Below are 21,024 nucleotides of genomic sequence, written 5' to 3' on the forward strand. Positions count from 1 at the left end.
CTGTTAAAGGAGTAGGTCCGGTAAGGACCGATTTTGGCCTCAAATTTCAGGTTCATCTGACGAAAGATTTTGACCACTTTTTAAACACTTAAGTGTCTATTTCATTTGAATCAATTAGTTTATGTGAAAGATTTTAACTGATTTAGTCATTAAAAACGATCCGATTCAAGCTCAAATATGAAAAATCTACCAAATATGCCGAAAAATGTCACTTTTCAGATGGTTTTTGTCAAAAACGAAAGTGGCCGCATCTGTGTTCATCCTCAACCTTTATATATATTATGTATTATCATAAAATACAACTTACATTTCAATATTAAGGATGAACACGAATGTGGCCACTTTCGTTTTACCTGAAAACTGTCTAAAATTTAACTAAAATGCTAGAATTGTGAAGATTTCAGTAAATTAGCATGACTTTATGGTGCTAGTACCCGATATATGTGCATTGTTATGTCAAAAACAGCCCATATTTATGTAGCAGAAGCATTCTACTGTTCAATAAATAACTAAAAGTTTACATTTTAACAACTTTGTAAAACTGCTATTTTTTGGGGCCAAAAAGGGGTCTTACTGAACCTACTCCTTTCCCATGATATATATATATCCCTAAAAACAGGTACAGAATTTTGCTATATTTGATTATTTCCATTATCACATTTAAAATCAGCATTCTCACTTTACAAATATTTTGGATAAGTTTATTCATATATTTTCACTATATCACTTGATTTTATCATATCCACAGTATTGAGTTTTTATTTCATTTACATGTATATATTCCAATTAAAAATTTTAGATCCAGAACTTTATAATGATTATTTCCAATTTCACATTCATCTTCTCCCAACATTAGGAATATTTTGGAATATTTTACTTTTTAATTTCACTTTATCACTACATTAGACTATATTCACCTTATGCATTTAACATTTTGTTTCATTTCCATGATACTTCCCATGATATATATTCCATTTAAACAGGTGAATCACTCTTATAATATATCCCAAAATTTATAATGAATGTGTTGCAACTATTTCTCCTTCTTACATTCAAGTTTGATTTTTTATAACCTTTTCGATAACTTATTCCATGTTATGCAAATTGAATTTCCTTCAGTAAACACAGTAATTTTTACACAAAAATCTCTTATAATAAATTTAAAGAAAAACACTGCAAATATCATACCGGTAATCAAAAATGAAAATCTTGAAGGGACACTATAAAGAAATGCACAACATATAATCCATCTGAAAATTGAAACTGAAATCACCTGGATAGCTCTTTCATGTGTCACTGACAAATGGACAATACTATGTAGGAAAGAGGGACGAAAGATACCAAAGGGACAGTCAAACTCATAAATTTAAAACAAACTGACAACGCCATGGCTAAAAATGAAAAAGACAAACAGAAAAACAATAGTGAACATGACACAACATAGAAAACTAAAGAATAAACAACACGAACCCCATCAAAAACTAGGGGTGATCTCAGGTGCTCGGGAAGGGTAAGTTGATCCTGCTCTACATGTGGCATATGAGGGTTACAAAAGTAAAGAATCATTTATTATTTAAGAACAGTTTTAATTTTCATACATATTAATATGCAGTTAACAAAATATTTTACTGATTAAGATTTTATTGTAAATTTTAGAAATATTATCAATACTGGGGATTTAAAACAATGAAAACCTAAAGATATTTCTACCCTTTCAATTTTTTGATAGAATAATCCTAGGTCAAGAAAAATTTCAGGAAAAAGCATGCTGAAATTTTGGGTTAGGCGAATAATTTTTTTTACAGGTAGCATCAAGGTAGATTTAAATGTTACAAAACCAACTGGTCAATTTAAATGTCCCTATTGCATTGTCAATGTTTAAATCTGGTTGAACAATAGCTACAGGTAAACGGTAACACCCATAGTCAACTCACTGTAGAAAAATGTGATTTTAAAAACGAAAGTAAAGCTTTTGACAACGTCATTTTGCATAAATAAAGAGTCAAAGGAAGATATGAGCACTGTGATGTGCACACTTTGAATGATGCACTGCCAATTTAACAGTTTACATCCGAACATCAAATTCATAGTAAAGTCCAGTTTAAAATTGTTTTTTTACATCTAGTGTCAATCATTGGAATGGCCATCTGATTACCATAATTGCCTTTTGTGACTAAGTCTTAAGGGATTAAAATTGCAATCAGATATAAAATGTCCGGCTGGCTCAAATATTTTTTGGAAGCCCTGATCTGAAGAGTTAACAAGAGGCTCTCAAGAGCCTGAATCGCTCACCTGAATTTTTTTGGTTTAATCTCTCATCAATGATTATTTTGGCTTTTCAATTTATTTAAATGTTCTTTGAATCGTCCTATTTTCTTCAAAAGCAAAAAAAAATCATTTTCTCCTATGTTCTATTTTAGCCATAGGAGCTATGTTTCTTGACATACAAGGAAATGAAATATAAAATTTATACTAGATACTCTGAAACTCTGAAACTCATTTAGCCTAAGTTTGGCTGAAATTGATACAGCAGTTTCATAAGAGAAGATTTTTTAAAGTAAGTCAACATGATGAACAAATTGTGAAAAAAGTCTTTAAAGGGCAATAACTCCTAAAGAGGTCAATTGACAATTTTGGTCAAATTGACTTATTTGTAGATCTTACTTTGCTGATCATATTTGCTGTTTACAGTTTATCTTTATCTATAATAATATTCAAGATAATGACCAAAAACTGCAAAATTTCCTTAAAATTACCAATTAAGTGGCAGCAACCCAACAATTGGATGTTTGATTCATCTGAAAATTTCAGGGCTGATAGATATTGACCTAATGAACATTTTTACTCCATGTCAGATTTGCTCTTAATGCTTTCGTTTTTGAGATATAAGCCAAAAACTGCATTTGACCCCTATGTTCTATTTTAAGTAACGGCGGCCATGTTTTTTGACGGATCAAAAATCGAAGCACACACTTTGTGCAGGATAATCTAAGGAACAACCATGCTAAGTTTTAACCAAATCCATTCAGTAGTTTCAGAGGAGAAGATTTTTTAAAGTTAGCAAATATGATGAACAAATTGTGAAAAATTGTCATTAAAGGACAATAACCCCTTAAGGGGTCAATTGACAATTTTGGTCATATTAACTTATTTGTAGATCTTACTTTGCTGATCTTTTTTGCTGTTTACAGTTTATCTTTATCTATAATAATATTCAAGATAATGACCAAAAACTGCAAAATTTCCTTAAAATTACCAATTAAGTGGCAGCAACCCAACAATGGTTTGTTTGATTCATCTGAAAATTTCAGGGCTGATAGATCTTGACCTAATGAACATTTTTACCCCATGTCAGATTTGCTCTAAATGCTTTCGTTTTTGAGATATAAGCCAAAAACTGCATTTGACCCCTATGTTCTATTTTAAGTAATGGCGGCCATGTTTTTTGACGGATCAAAAATCGAAGCGCACATTTTGTGCAGGATATACTAAGGAACAATCATGTTAAGTTTCATTCAAATCCATTCAGTAGTTTCAGAGGAGAAGATGTTTGAAAAATTGTTAACGACGACAGACGACGACGACGACGACGACGACGTCGACGACGACGACGACGACGACGGACGCCAAGTGATGAGAAAAGCTCACATGGCCTTTTAGGCCAGGTGAGCTAAAAATACATTAGTACACTGTAACATATAATTAGATACATAAGAAATACATAATAAACATACCTCAGCTAAAGTTTGAAAGCTATAACCATTATTATATCCAAGATCAAAGGAAACATTACCATTCTTATGCTGACACATTATTACACTTGTATTTTCCTGAAATCATAAACAATTATCATTAAAGTAGCAACACATAAATATTGATTCTGTTACACATATTAACAGGGATAATTTTCTTGTTGATCTGATTTGTAACATAAAAATATGACATTACAACACATTCTGTTTAAGTAGATGCCATAGTGTTGAGGCCTCACTGTGCCTTTGAGATCAAGAACAGCAATAAAAGCACTGTCCCTGTATGTTATTTTGTTGAACATGTACTGATTTTGTGTCACAGATGGATTTCCTTTGTATCATGTTCACCTTACACTGATGGTGGACTGTTAGCCACCAAGGAATACACTAGCCCAGTAGACAGTACTGTAACACTATCATGAAAATACAGATAATGTGTTATAAAAATTTGCTAAACAAAACTTTAGAAATTGTTTTGATTTAAGGAATATAATAATCTCCCTAATATACAGGGCTCTGATTTCTTGCCTGGCTTTAGATATACTTTTTGTCCTACTTTATATACTATTTTTATTCATATAAAATAGATCTGTGTTTTAATAGTGAATTGATACTACATGGCATCACAGGCTCACATGTCTGTTGATACTACATGGCATCACAGGCTCACATGTCTGTTGATACTACATGGCATCACAGGCTCACATGTCTGTTGATACTACATGGCATCAAAGGCTCACATGTCTGTTAACAATTATTTGGATAATTGATGTTTATATAAAGGATTAACTCAGTTTTATTCATAGATATGATTTCCCCTTTTGTTACCTCTTTATCATGTTAGCCTCATTTTCAAATTATTTTGGGATATACGTCATCTATATTGCTGCTCTTGGATCAATAGCAGTGCCCCTTTTGTCATCGGATATTTTCATTACATTTTGATTGGATTTTCATATTTTAAATTTTGTTTGGAGTATATATACTGATTAATGGATATTATTACATAATTCTGTGTGATCTAAGACTTTAAAACGAATTCATGGTAACTGTCTTTCCTTATTAAATATCAACGTTCCTTGTGGAATCAAAATGGCTACAAGGAGGAAATCGGCAAGTCATGTTCAAACAGAAACATTAGATGACCAAAATCCTTCTAATTGGACTTCATCTCAACTGAAGGCTGCCCTCAGTAAAATAGGGATCAAGATTACCGGGAATTTATCTAACAGTAGTTTAAGAAGACTGTATTTGGACAATCAAACAAAAAATAGTTCCGCTACGATTGACAATTCCGATAATTTAGCTGAACGGAATACAGTTTCTGTTGGAAACTATTCTTTAAACGTAAGTGATGCTACTATACGTGATCCTATAGACATAAATACTTCAGATCGTGATGTTCATTCAACTCCTATTCTAACCGTTCAACAGGAGATTGCTACGCCGTCTACATCATATGCGCACGCAATTCCTCAGCTTCCGCCCACTGCTGCATTTGCGCACGCAACCATAAACAATAACAATCAAAATGTAAACATGCAAAACCTCCTAATGAACACAATTCAACTATGCCAGCAATCTATGCAACAAATGAATAAACAAGGAGAGCAGATACAGCCAAGTTTCAATCTATCAACAGCTCTAGGACATGGTTCAACTTCCCTAGGCATTGCGCCGTCTTTTAATTCCACTATTCCCGTTTATTCTACTAATTCATCAACTCCAGGAAAATTCGGATTCCCAGCTTCATCGTTTTCAGCTGTTGACATGGTTTCCCCCGAACTAAGGAACGATATCATTACAGGTAAAGATGTCAATCTTAATATATTATTGATTCCAAACTATGAACACTCTACTATGAAAAAGAATAAGGAATCCGATGTAAGACTCCAGAGAAATTTATCAATGGACGAATTTGTAATTGCCTTTGGGCGTTACAAACGTATTATGGGTACAGCTTTCCCTAACAGAAACGAGGAGTTAGACTTATACTTGGCACATATCATTGAAACAGCAAACATCTGGCCAGACTGTTTTTATGAATATCACAAAATGTTCTCAGCTAAATGTGCCGTCATGCTAATTCAGCACAACATAAAAATAGATTGGTCAAAAGGGGACTCAGATTTACGCAATATGGTATGTGCAGGTTCTAAGATTAACACATGTAGAAAGTGTCACTCAACAACTCACTCCACCGTTATGTGTAGCGTACAGCAGCAAAATTTTCAGCCACAAAGAAATTCTAATTCATCTAGAAATACACCTGATTCTCTTGGCCGTGATGTTATTTTTGTAGATGGTTTACCCGTCTGCAACAATTTCAATGGATTTAAAGGTTGCACTAAACCTTATTGTAAATATGTTCATGCTTGTAAAACGTGTAAAAGTAAAACACATGGCAAAGCTACTTGTCAAAACTACAAAGAAGGTTATCAACACTATGATCAAAACTCAGTTAAAGCAAGCAGTAAATCTCAACCTAAAAAATGACTACCTTCCGACTTTACAGCCTCTTCACCTATAAATTGTGACCAGTTAGAATTTGAGCTAAGAAACCACCCCGACAGAAACTTTGTTAGCTTACTGTGTAACAGTGTTAGATATGGTTTTGATATGTTAGTTTCTGACATTAATATTTCTACTTATGAATGTAAAAATGCTTTGTCAGCAAGGAAAGATCCAGATTCAGTAACTGCTCTAATTCAAGATGAATTGGTTAAAGGCTTCATTCAGGGACCTTTTTTACACCCCCCTTTTTCTGTTTATAGGGTTAGTCCAATCGGAATAGCAGTACATAAATATTCTTTTAAGAAAAGACTTATATTGGATCTTTCCTCGCCTCACAACAGCTGTGATCATGATAGTGTGAATGATTTGATAGACAAAGATTTATGTTCACTTAGTTACATTAAAGTTGATGATGCAATCAATGCAATTCAAGATTATGGTGTTAATAGCATTTGTTGTAAGGTACTACATGGCATCACAGGCTCACATGTCTGTTGATACTACATGGCATCACAGGCTCACATGTCTGTTGATACTACATGGCATCACAGGCTCACATGTCTGTTCAGACTTTTGGGTAGTGGTGAAGTCCTCTTTGTGACTTTAAGATGAAGATCATCAATAAAAATCCGTCCTTTGCTTTTGAACTTTATTTTTACTTTTTTGTATTCAAGTTATTTTGCTCCAAGAATTTTATAACTAAAAAAGTAAAATACCATTTGCTGATTTCCAGAAAATCCTATAGCTATCCATCTGTTGTCTGTGGTAGATGCTATTTCTTCTGCTATCTCAAATAGAATGTAATCTCCATTTTTTTGCCATGTGACCAGTGATGAACACGATGAACCAGAACATACAGGGAAACATCCTTTAGTTATACCACACTCTGGATCCAGCTTAATCTTATCTGGAGACTGAAATTTATGTAAACGTAATTTCATGTTTTTCTGATAACTACATTTTTCAAAACTATAAGCTAAATCCGCAATGTAAAACAACAAACTGAAAATTTCTATAGGTGATAATTTTAAATTAATTTTGTGTAATATTCTATCATTTAAAATTGAATTCTCTTTTTCTGATTACACTAAGGTGATGTAATAATAAACAAAACTGGTAACATTCAGACATTGAATATTTTTCATTGCATATCTGAGGAAACTTGTTTCAATTCATATTAGGATGCTGCAAGTCTTTAAAACTCTTTTCTTTATATGATTGTGATATTACTTAAAACAATTTATCAACAGTTTCACTGGTATTAAAGAGATAATCGTAACTGCAATTACGATTATCCCAATATGGCGACGGTAGATATAGGTAAAATCTTTACACTCATTTTTCTTAAATGTAGCATGTTTTTGTCAATAGTTACTCAGCTGCAAGGTTTATCTATACCATTTCATCATATTTGAATCGTAACGGTGCACTGGAATTGTCTAAGCGCTTTGAAAATAGCCGTTGAAAAATTCGGGATGATAATCGTAACTCGGAAAAAAGATAATCGTAATTATGGTATTTAAAAATAAAAAAGATAATCGTAACTGGAAACTGTTGTATTGATATTGACACTAAAAACGTATATCTGATAGCATATTATGAAATTATGGCGATGAATTATTTACGAAACGTCCCAACATCTTATGACATTTCTTTTTATGCATATATAATTAATTGTTCTTATGAAAACAGCTACATACTAGTATATTATAAAATTGGAAGGGTGAACAAGCTTCAAGAAATTTGGAAATGGGAAAACAGGAACTTTGTTAATATACAGAAATTTATTGAACTAGGTATGCCACAAAATATGTGAATGAGCGATGGAAATTATGATACATGACAATAATTGTCAGGCGACACGCATGTGTCACCTTACATCAGATTTCTGATTAAGACAGTAAACAAAAAATAATTTATCCTGAAGTAAATAGTAAATATAGTTAATATTGTTTAAATTATTTTATTGTAGGTGGTTATATGTGCTATTTCTGCCCCCGGGAAGCCACTGCTGATTTAATTCTAGAACATACCCTATTATGCCATAACGAAGTAGGAAAGACATTTAGTATTCGTCAAAAACCGTTTGACGAGAAATTAGTGGCTACAGTTTTTATGTCACTTCGATCATTTTTCATGGATGATATCACAACTTAAAAGTTATGATGAACAAGGGATAACTTTGAAAAGTGTTTTACAGTGTCATTTCTTTTATAGCTGACTATGCGGTATGGGCTTTGTTCATTGTTGAAGACCGTACGGTGACCTATATTTGTTAATTTCTGAGTCATGTTGGTCTCTTGTGGAAAGTTGTCGCATTGGCAAACATACCACATCTTCTTATTCATATTAGCTACTTCATGACTGTCACTGAAATTTCAGTATCTCAGATATAAACTATAAACAACACAAATTTAATTTTGAATTATGATAATACTAGTATGACATCCTTAAAACATTTAATGCTATATATGACTAGAGAATGTTTGGCCCTAAATGGGATTCTTTGTGTATTATGAAATTAAGTAACGTGGAGTTCATTGACAAACATGGATTTGTGTTCTTTCATAGTTTGGCCAAAAGCCCTAAAATCAAAAAATAAAATTGATGTAGCTTTAAATTTTCTTACAAGAAATACTTATTCAAAGAATGACTGCAAAGATGAGAATAAAATAACCCATATTCCGCAAAATTAGAAACAAACTTATTAAAAATTCATAAATACTCGGTATATGAAAAGTATGCTGCATACATATGCATGGAAGATATTGTAGAGAAAAATATTGAAGGTACTAAACAAGGAACATTTTTGTATTTGCATACTTGCCATATAATTAGTACTTTTCTATTTAATGAAAACATAAATTAGCCTTTCCTAATTTTCATGCATTTTTCTGAAGCACAAAATATTTGATTTAAAATCTATAAAAATCTTGATAATCTACATGTTTGGCCCTTTGATGTAATTTATCAATATACATATTTGTGTTTTTTTTCGTCTGTCAAATGCTTCGTAAGACTATAGGTAAGGCTAATAAAAACAAAAAATAAAAGTAACAATAAACAAAAGTAACAATAAACAAAAGTAACAAAAAACAAAAGTGACAATAAACAATAGTAACAATAAACTGGTAACTATTCTAGATCCTTTACCATCCACACTGTTTAAAGAAACGTCCTAAAATACATGGGAATTTGATCAAAACATTTGAATTTAATTTTTAAAATCATATATCAGTATAAAATAGAAAAAAGTGAATCCAAAGGAAAAATATGGACGGCTGAATTTATTGATAAGAACTAAATCATCAGCGTATAACAGATATGATATATCATTATCATTTAACTTGGGTGGTTCACATGTTGAGTCAAAAATAGATGGTAAATCATTAATATATAAAGAAAATAATGTAGGGCTTAAAATACACCCTTGTTTTACCCCAACTGAGGAATTAAAAAAATCAGTGATACCTTCCGAGATCTTTACCAAGTACAAAACCTCTTTATACATATCTTTCATTATACTAAAAAAAGGGACCATCTATGTTGTAATAAGACAATTTGTAAAAGAGGGCATCTCTATTAATAGTATCAAATGCCTTCCTGAAATCAATGAAACAGGCATATCTTTTTTGACATATGAAAATGTGGTATACGTGACTTTCATTTTGAGCAATGAATTGAAAGGATTGCACTTTTGGAATATGGGATATAGCTAATCCATCCTTTTTCTCATCAATTAGAGATATATAGGTAAATTTATCCTAGATATTAACCTGTAAGTTTCTTCATTTATTTTTATATGCGTTAATGTCATCGTTTAACTGGGCATTTACATTTTTAACACACAAAATACCATTGAAATGCTGAAAGACACATTTATTATGTTTCAGTTACTATTATCATATAAAGAAAATTACGATTATCAAAGAAGAAAAATACCATAGAGTTACGATTATCATCCCGAATTTTTCAACGGCTATTTTCACAGCTCTTAGACAATTCCAGTGCACCGTTACGATTCAAATATGATGTAATGGTATAGATAAACCTTGCAGCTGAGTAACTATTGACAAAAACATGCTACATTTAAGAAAAACGAGTGTAAAGATTTTACCTATATCTACCGTCGCCATATTGGGATAATCGTAATTGCAGTTACTATTATCTCTTTAATACCAGTGAGTTTGTATACTTGTACTGTGCAACATGATGTGTGTCACACTGCCACTACTGATGCAAGACCATGCCCTTCTGGAGCACTACAGTTTACTTTAAGGTTTATGAAGTGTATTGTAAACTGTTGTTTCTCGTTTTTTGCCATGGTGTTATCTGCTTTTCTTATTGTTATAGTTTTTTATCATCCATTATGTATATCTTGTCTCGTTTTACAGATAATATTTACATTTGCTGCTGTAGTGTCTGTGGAAGGTGCCATTGTGGTTGGTGTGTTTGATATCTTCTGAAAATCTGTCAAATAGGTACTACCAATCTTAAATTTATGATAATTAGCTGTTGGTTTACCTATAATGATAGAAAGAAAAAAAAATACAAGACAACTTAATGAGCATATCATTAATCTGTTAAAATTCTAAAATAAAGTAAATAGCAAATGGTTTTTAAACAAAAGGCTCCTATGCTCTTGAAAAGTACCAAAATTATATCTTGCGTTTCTAATAATTTTTTGCTGTTTACAATTTGTAACAATTGATAGTGTTGAAGGTACATGTAATAGGATAAAACACAAAAATAATAAATGTTTGTAATTAAGGGTATAACCTCATAAAAGTAATCCTCCTATGGATTCCATCATTTTGAATTTTTGTAGGTCTTGTATTGCTTATACTTTTTAGTGTTTTTACAGATTCTAACTATCTATTTGATGTTTTCAAGATAACAGACAATAACTTAAAAAAAAAAATCATCTAGGCAATAACTCCTATAAAAAGTTTCATAAAATTTGGATTAGACAAACTTAAGGTACAGTATGGAAACAAACAAATTGCAATTTTCCAAGTTTCAGTCACTAACTAATCTAATACATTTTACTGGACTTTGAAAAGCTTATGTATTTTTACATGTTTCTGTTATCACATTTTCATATTTTTAATCACTGATGGGGAATATGCACAATGACATCTTTTATTTACCCTTTCAGTAGTGGTATTTGCCAAAATGCATTTTTTTTTACCTATAGATTATCTTTTTGAATTTTCATTTTAAAATATACATTTCTTGCAATATAATAAATTTCATTCATTACTTTATTGTTTAAAAAGGTTTACAGTTCAAAAATTGAATTGATTATGTCATGTTTAATGTTCAAATAATGTTATATTCACTGCAACCCTGGTTTTCCTCTGATCAATGGATGTGTCATAATGGAAGGTAATGTCTGCCTGCAATTAATTCCTAAATGATTGACCAGTTCTGTTTGACATGTTTTGAATATAATTTTGTACCTTTTGATTTGGCCTCTGACCCACCTAATACAGTGTTTTGGCAATAAGGTGGTTTAAACTTATGGACTTAACATGCTTTTTTAGCAGTTGATTCTTTAGCATTTCAGTTTATAGGAAATTTACAATGTATCTGTCTCCCATGATATTCTACAACTAAGTTGGTAGGTGAAGTTGCAGTGGTAAGACATATCCTTCGATTGGCGCTGCATAATCAAATTTTATTGATGTGGCGTTGTCACTACATATTGATTTTGGTCAAGGATCATCATCAACAAACCCTGTTTGCTTGTACCTTTGTTCAAAGGACAGTAAGAGCAATTATCTATGGCAATATGGAAATGCTGCGTAATTACTTCAACTTTTTCCTTCAACAAACTGAAGCACCATGTTTACACTTACATCCAGGTATTCAACAAAGAAAGATAACTCATGTTTGCACTGTTTTGAGCAGGAAATATAAAAAAGGTTTCCGATCCCGGTAAAACAGGACTCATCGTCAGCTGTCTGAAGCGTGAATCAAGGCTTCCAAAACAGTCATATATTCCGGACATTTGTATTATGTCCGTAAAAGTCCGGCTGGGCAAAGCATGAAACCGTCATCTACTTTTTAGTTCTCAAGACTTTCTTAAGACGGTCATTTTAACACAATTCGCAATCTTTTTGACCCAACCTTTTGCCTTTAACAGCCACACATTTCCGGTCATAAAAGTGACATGATGATTGATCATTATCAAAACAACCCCTACTCAATACTTTCTAATTTTAATCAAGGCTAATTAGTTATTGGACAGCTGAAATCTACCTGTTCAGGTGACAGGTAAACTATTTTCAGTACCGTACTTCTTGTAAATTGATTGGTCTATTCTCAGGTTATTTTCTTACATTTCAGCAGTTCGTATATATCTATAAATTGATTTAGTATAAAGGATTAAAATTATAAGAAATACGTTTATAAACATAATTTGGTGAAATATTTAAAAAGGTTTTAAATGAAAAATCATCAGAACTACGTGGTTTGTTCTAGAACATGTGTGCCCATGTGCGCAGGTTGGAAATTTAATTATGCATCCTACATTTCTTCAAAAATTCAAAAATTATAATTGATACCTGTATCTAACATTTATTTCAAGTATTTTGGGGAAAAACCGTGGAAAGAGCTTTTCCACTTAGTCGTGCTTTGTAAAAACGTACACAGATTTTATGTATCTGTTTCTGGTCTATGTTTTACCATTGTCAAGTTAACATCCGGTTATACGAAGACGTGATTTTAAAATGAAAGTAAAGTTTTTGATAACATCATTTTGCACAAATAAAGAGTCTATGGCAGATATGAGCTAAGCTGATGTGCACATTGGAATGATGCACTGCCAATTTAACAGTTTACGTCAGAACATCAAATTCATATCAAAGTAAAGTTTAATATTCTTTTTTTTATCTAATGTCAAACATTGGGATGGCCATCTGATTTCCATAATTGCCTTGTGTGACTTAGTCTTAAGGGATTAAAATCGGGATCAGATATAAAATGTCCGGCTGGCTCAAAATAATTTTGGAAGCCCTGGCGTAAATCCATATAAACCGGAACTCATCGCCGAAAGGGTTAAAGAAATATGTGTGACTTCCAAAATCTGGTGTTTTCAATTGTCCCAGTTAAGGGAGCTACCATTTGATTTTTATGGGAGGGCTAGGATGAAAAATTTTGTCCTGCATTTTTTTTTAGCTGTAATCTCTGTCCTGCCTTTTTATTTTTCACTCTGTTCGGTCCTGCCTTTTATTTTTTAGTTTATCCTGACTTTTTTTTACCTAAATTGTCGTCCTGACTTTTTTTTTTTGCAAGTGTCTCATCCTGCCTTTTTTTTTTTACTCAAAACTCCTGTCCTGCCTATTTTTTTCAAATTTCATCCAACCAATATATTGTGTAAATCGTAAATCTCTATCTCAGCTGATGAAACCAGAAACAGCTATTTCTTGCTTTTTGATTCCATCAAGACAAGACTTCTTTCATACTGACTTATTTGTAGATAAGGTCTTGCTCATCATTTAAGCTAGCCTTATCACCATCTTAGACATGAAATGTTTGATTGTGCTTTCTTATAAGAAGTTATAATACTAACCATTAGGATTAAGTGTAACATCACCATAGGCAAACAAGATATGCCACTCTGTAGTTAAATTAAAGATTTTATCTGTGTTAGATATTAATGGTCTTTTAATTGTACACTGAACAATATCACCATTTACTGAGCTGTCAGATATTTGTAAAGTAACCTGTAAATAAAATATATTCTATGAAAAAATGGTGAATACTTTTTTATTGCGACATGAACCTGAAGTAAAAACTTTAACTTGATAAGTTAACTCTTAAATTTGGGTCAAAAACACAATTTGTAAAATAATCTTAGAAAATCATTTCATAATCTTAGGCCTTACATTTACTTTTTTTTAATTTCTATGTCATTTGATCTCCCATGGAGAGTTATTTCATTGGCAATCATACCACATCTTCTTGTTTTTATATGTATAATAAGTCTCATTATGCTTATAAGAACCAAACTTGATTAAATCAAAACATAATCATGAAGAGGGACACAAACAGATTGGCAAAAGGAACTGGTAAAGACACTTAAGCAGAAAACATAATATCCCCTACTAGCATAGGCAGGACATAAAAATATAATAAGTGGAATACATAATTACATTGTCTATACCAATAAACTGTGTATACTGTGAGGAATATCCATACTGCCCATAAAATGTTCCATTCCCATTCTTGCACATTATAAAACTTGAATTGGGCTAAAAATATAAAAGAAAAAAATCTTCCTTTGCTGATTCATACACAAATCTACACACTTTTTCATCTTTTCACACGGTGCATTTTCAGTCATTGCTTGTTCATCTTGTGAACCTTGTTTGTAAGCTTATTTTCATGTAAAGCTATTCCTTTTCATTTTTTTTTTTATTAATATTCATATTGGTGAATTTATTACCTATCTTTTAGACTGGATAGGTTAGTACACATAAAGTAATTTTCTTTAAAATAGTTGCTTATATAATAAAACATCATTTTGTAACTTGAAAATCATATCATTGAAAAATCGCAGATGAGCACTTGAAAATTAAGCAATCTTACCAGTGATATATTCTTTATATTATTTAAATATAATCAGTATTCTGTATTCCTAGAAACAATTGATTTTACTTTTTGACTACATTTTGTGGCATCTTCAATTGTTATTTCTTTAATCTATAATCTATAATCTTACCATAGCACCATCAGGTGAAAATCCCAAGGCTACCCAACTATCATATGCCTTAACTCCTGTAACCCTTGCTGTTATGTAAAATGTGATATCATTCAATTCACTGGTCCAGCTAACTAAGTAATGGCAATCTGTTGCATTGCAATCATGAAAACAGCTTTTTGATAGACCACATTCACTGTCAGGATTTATTTTCACAGGTATATTTGTCTACAAAGTGTATAGGAAAGCCAGATATAACTCTTGCAAGAAGTCAGTAATAATACAGTTTAATTATATAACATCTAAAATACTCCAAAAAGATCAAATTAAATGGGAGGTCCCTCCAGAGATTATATTGGTTGAGGGTTGATATGGTGTATGATATAGAAAAATCCATATCATATACACTTCTTTATATACCTAACATAGATGTTTTTAATGTGATAAGACATCATACAGATTAGGGGTTTGATAAAACCTGTCCCAAGTCAGGAGCCTGTAATTCAGTGGTTGTCGTTAGCTTATGTGTTACATATTTGCTTTCGTTCATTTTTAGTACATAAATTATGCCATTAGTTTTCTTGTTTTAATTGTTTTACATTGTCATTTCAGGGCCTTTTATAGCTGACTATGAGTTATGGGCTTTGCTCATTGTTGAAGGCCATACGGTGACCTATAGTTGTTAATTTCTGTGTCATTTTGGTCTCTTGTGGAGAGTTGTTTCATTGGCAATCATACCACATCTTCTTTTTTTATATTTACAACAATGACTGACCTTTATGATTAAATGTCATACAGATTAAAAGGTGTGATAAAACCTTAACATTGCACATTCAATGAATGCAAGTTTTTTTCCCAGTGATTCTTGTGCTTTTGTGCTGATCTGTTGAGTCAAACACTTTCCAATAGATCTTTACATTTTGTATTTATGTTGTGCCATTACACCATTGTCCAAAGTTTGGTGAGGGTTGAACACTTGATAACATTTGTTAACCACACCACATTTTTTATATGCCTGTCCCAAATCTGGAGCCTGTGATTCATGCAGTGGTTGTTGTTGGTTGCTGTCTGCCATATATATTTTTTTTATTATTATTTTTCAGCTTAAATCAGGCTAGTTGTTTTCTTGATTGAATTGTTTCTCAGGTTTTATAATGAGGAAGTTGATGAGCAATAGATGTGAAATCACTGAAGACTCTAGAACAATAAGAGTGACAGCCTAAAAAACATACTTTATCTGTATTTTATAGTAATTAGCATTGTGTATAAGTTCCATAACATTTGGTTGAGGCTAACTTGAGTTGGAGAACAGAAACAAAATTCAGCAATTTTTCAAAATGTAATGGGGCATCACCAAAATTCCAAACTTGATCTGTTTTAGTGGTAATAAGCCTTGCGTATAAGATTGCATAGCAATTTGGTTTAGGCAAACTCTAGTAGAATGGAAACAAAAAAAATCTGCAATTTATCAATTGGTAAGGGGGCATCACTCTAGAACAGTGAAAGTGAGACCACAAAAATTCAAACTTGATCTGTAATTTGTGAGAATATCCAGTTTTAAAAATACATAGTTATTACAAAACAACAAAAGGCAGATGCTTCTCGACATTTCAATGGCATAAAAATGTAAACAAACATGATTTTCTCACAAATTCGACTAGAAAAACTACTTTAATACAAATAAGGGCATTCTATTTGAATTAATCAAATGGTTCTCATAGTTATTTTGTATAAACATAATCTGAAACTTGGTAAAAAAAAAGAACTATTTACATAAAAATTGATTTTTCAGATTGTGAAAGATCACGTACTGCATTTTTGAAGATCGTGAAAAGGATCGTGAAAGATCTGATGCTAAGAAGACGTTCAAATTATTCCTCAATTATATCACAATTAATATTTGTTATTGGTATTGAGAAAAGCTATATAGGTCAACATCCTCAATAGGTTTAAGTTTTTCAAAGTATTAATATTTTCAGAAAATGAAGGTAAAATAGTTGGATGATTGTAGGATGAAGCTTTTTATTGTCATGTGAAGTACTCACTTATCACGAGTTATAGGATACCCACATTTTGTATATTGGATCCTATAAACTACATGTCCGTCAGACAGGATTCACCTGACCCGGAATTTGCCTTATTTCATGGATGAAGATTCATTTTTGTGGTCAAGTCCGTATCGCGGATTCGTTAAGCTTTAGGATAACTGTCTGTTGTTATGATTGTGAGGTGTACATTTTCGACTTCTGCAAGGTTTCAAATAACATCGAACTCATTATCATGCATCATTCGGCAATGCTCATTTTTATGTTGTCTAGCCTTTTGGATATATACCTGTATGCTATAGCACCATGGTATTTCGTGTATGGTGTACATGTCTGTCTGCATGTTTCATATATGACCATGATGACGTCAACTGTATTTGATATATTGAATGATAGTAAGATGTCTATGTCTGGCTGTCGGTCAGGGTTCATATACTTTTGACCTTATGTTTCGAATTAATTGGCCAAGCATAACTTTTACATTTGTCAGTTTCTAAGGCACTGTAAGGATCGGAACACATTTATTTAGTCTACAGTATATTTGTAGAGATCTGTATGTCCTGGTTCATCTGACCTTGCACTCCTTTTATGAACCATTGACAATCATGATTTAAAAAAAAAGAAGATGTGGTATGATTGCCAAAGAGATAACTATCCACAAGAGACCAAAATGACACAGACATTAACAACTATAGGTCACTGTACGGCCTTCAACAATGAGCAAAACCCATACTGCATAGTCAGCTATAAAAGGCCCCGATATGACAATGTAAAACAATTCAAACGAGAAAACTAACAGCCTTATTTGTATAAAAAAAATGAACGAATAAAAAACAAATATGTAACACATAAACAAACGACAACCACTGAATTACAGGCTCCTGACTTTGGACAGGCACATACATAAATAATGTGATGGGGTTAGACATGTTAGCGGGATCCCAACCCTTCCCCTAACCTGAGACCGTGGTATAACAGTACAACATAAGAACGAACTATAAAAATCAATTGAAAAGGCTTAATTCATCAGATGAACACAAATATATTAAGCACATTAAGCGCATTTGACACTTCTAGTAAAATCCTTGATATTATAGACGTTCCAAAAATTAACTATCATAAGTGAAGCAGACGAGACATTACAGCATTTGCGCTCTAGTATTCTATAGTCTGTAGTATATAGTTAAATCAATCCACATCTGCGTTGTATATACAGAACTTAAGAAAGTACTGTTGCACAAAATGTTGTTCATCTTCAATCTCAAATTACTCATGAAAGATACTGTTTTGCTGTAATTTTTTGTTTGATAGATATCATTTTGGGTTAAACGTTGCATATCCATATTATTGGATAAATAGTGTCGGTCTGCCTGAATTGCACCTGACCAATTCTCAGAGCTGAATCTTTCAAACTTGTTTAGAGACGTCTTTAGTTGTTGTTTTTTTTAACTTTTGAGGTAAAGTGTTGAATAAAAAAAAAATAGCTTTAATTTTCATCCTTATCAAAATAGTTACAGGCTTCAACCAGTTGCAGGTTTATCAAATGGTAAACTAGTAATAAGTCTGGTCACGCATTATCTTTCACGATGAAATAATGCGTTGCCTGATCTTTCACGACCAAGTTTGATGGATATTCAACAAATTCAAGGTTTTCATATACAGATTAATGCTTTTAAGAGAAGAATATACCTTAATTTTACTGTACTATCAGATACACCAAAGATTAAATTTCAAATATATCACGATAAACTGAAATATGACCATTATAGGTACAAAAAGCGTGTTATTTGTAATTAATTTCATAGACATTGCGCCTTTTGTGTTTTTTCATAAAGTACTGCATATTTTCTCTATCTTATTTCACAGTTATGTTGAGGAAGTTAAACCATTTTGACAGACATATTTTTTTGTTTTGAAAATTAAGCAATTTTTTCAAACATTCTGAACTAGAATGTACATTAAATGTCTTTCACAATCCGTTACCAGAACTTTCACAATCGTCTCTCAATACTTGACCGCCGTTAGATATTCATTCACAATCATTTCTCTCGATAAACTGAATGACACCCATGAGTTTTATAACAATCTGACAAGAATTGTACCTGTAAAAGTGCTAAGGAGGCGATATTCCATAAAATTAACATTTCCAAGGGATAGAACTCTTTTTACAAAAGTTTATTGTCCACCATTATAGAACTTGTCCTAGATATTGCTGATATTAAGCTATAGTTTAAGATTGATATAAATATGACATGAATTGTACCTGTAAGAGTGCTGATGTGGCCATTTTCCATAAATTTAATATTTCCAAGGGACACAACTCTTTAAAAAAAATCGATCATCTACCATTTTTGAACTTGTCCAAAATATTGCTGATTTTAATCTATAGTATAAAATTTTTAAAAATCTGGCAAAAATTGTACCCATCAGAGAGATAATGAGGCCATTTCCAAAAATTTAATATTTGTAAGAGACATAACTCTTTTAAAAAAGGTTTTCGTGATGATTTCATGTTGAATATATTAAGTATTGCATGAATTCTTAAAACATATCGTCGCTGTTATACAAAAACCTTGTATCTAAGGTTTTGATTATTTTACACCAGGCAGTAAAAACTGAAATCTTTTTATCGATTATTTAGAATTAAATGTGTATGTTCCACTGTATGCGAAAATATCTGATCTTCTAACCAATAAATTACCAAGACGAGCAAAAATGTCTGCACCTATATTGTATTTTAAAAGCTTTTCATATTATTTCTAAGCTTTATTAGCTTTGAGAACCTAAAATTGATTCAGTAAACTGTAGCTGTTATGATGCCAGCTGCCGTGCCGTGTGTTTTTCTTTTGAGATACGATATTTTCGAACAACAAAATGTCTCACCAATCCGACTACACTTTTTCGTCACATGTCAGAATTCAGGTTAATGATTGGTTAGAAGATCAGATATTTTCGCATACAGTGGAACATACATATTTAATTCTAAATAATCAATAAAAAGATTTCCACAAAAAATTGAGATACGAGGTTTTTGCATAACAGCGACGATATGTGCAATAGCCAAACTTACATTTTTTTGAGCTGTAAGGAAAGTTACGCTGTTGTCACTTTGACTTCTAAATGTGTGATAATTCGCTGTTTTTGCATGACCTGAAATATATATGAAGTGTTAAAACAATAAGAATTACCAGTCAACTTCTAAAGCTCATCAATGAACAAGCTAAAAAATAAAGAGAAGACAGAGCAAACAGACCATCACCGTCAACATTTATGTCATCATATACCTTGTATCTCCTACTGACTTTCCACATGTAAATAGATCTGTTATAGAAACTTACCTGGTCTATTCAGAATAGGTCCATGGGCAATAAGCAAATACCATGGTTTTGTTAAATCAAAAATTTTGTTGTTATGAGATGTGATTGGTCTTCTCACAGAACAATGAAGGATGTCACCTTTAACAGAGCTCTCAATAATTGGAAGAGAAATCTGTAAAATATATAATATAATGTTTAATTCCTGTAAAGTATAGCAAAATCTATAATTCTAATTAAACCTTAATTTCAAGAAAATGAGACTTAAAGGTGTTGAAAAATATGTACTGGTACCAGTGATCAGTTGGTTTTAGGAAATAAGAACTGCTACAAGCAACCATCTAATATGAATAATTTTCCTTAACATTATTAAAATTTGTTCAAAATTTACCATTTATAGTTGTAGGACAAAATAAATATATATACTAGTATCAATTTTCAAAACAGTTGAACATTAATTTCTTGTAATGACCTGCAAATTTAATAATTTTTTGCCTAATGGTTGGAAAGAGAAAACACTAACTGTACATTTCCACTTTCATCTGAGAAAGATGTGAAGACCAAAAGTATTTTGGGACGGATGGACTGGCGGACTGATGGACAGAGAGACTGACTGATGAAAGGACGGGTCGACAGACAGATGTAAAAGAGTAAACTTTTTTAAAGCGGGGGTATAAATATGAAATAATAAA

General features: G+C 31.9%; 1 protein-coding gene across 1 annotated transcript in view; it reads right to left on the reverse strand.

Annotated features, from left to right (window-relative positions):
* The window catches only part of LOC139492241 (uncharacterized), a 97,846-nt gene that overhangs the window by 33,938 nt on the left and 42,884 nt on the right, over positions 1-21,024 (reverse strand). The window contains exons 20-27 of the mRNA XM_071280428.1: positions 20,357-20,507; positions 20,089-20,168; positions 14,995-15,201; positions 14,426-14,524; positions 13,843-13,996; positions 10,672-10,790; positions 6,983-7,180; positions 3,735-3,830 (exon numbers count right to left, since the gene is read on the reverse strand). Of these exons, the coding sequence (XP_071136529.1) occupies positions 3,735-3,830; positions 6,983-7,180; positions 10,672-10,790; positions 13,843-13,996; positions 14,426-14,524; positions 14,995-15,201; positions 20,089-20,168; positions 20,357-20,507 (1,104 nt within the window). The remainder of the gene's footprint in view (positions 1-3,734; positions 3,831-6,982; positions 7,181-10,671; positions 10,791-13,842; positions 13,997-14,425; positions 14,525-14,994; positions 15,202-20,088; positions 20,169-20,356; positions 20,508-21,024) is intronic.

This window comes from Mytilus edulis, chromosome 10 (assembly GCF_963676685.1).
Source record: "Mytilus edulis chromosome 10, xbMytEdul2.2, whole genome shotgun sequence".
Lineage (NCBI taxonomy): Eukaryota > Metazoa > Mollusca > Bivalvia > Mytilida > Mytilidae > Mytilus > Mytilus edulis.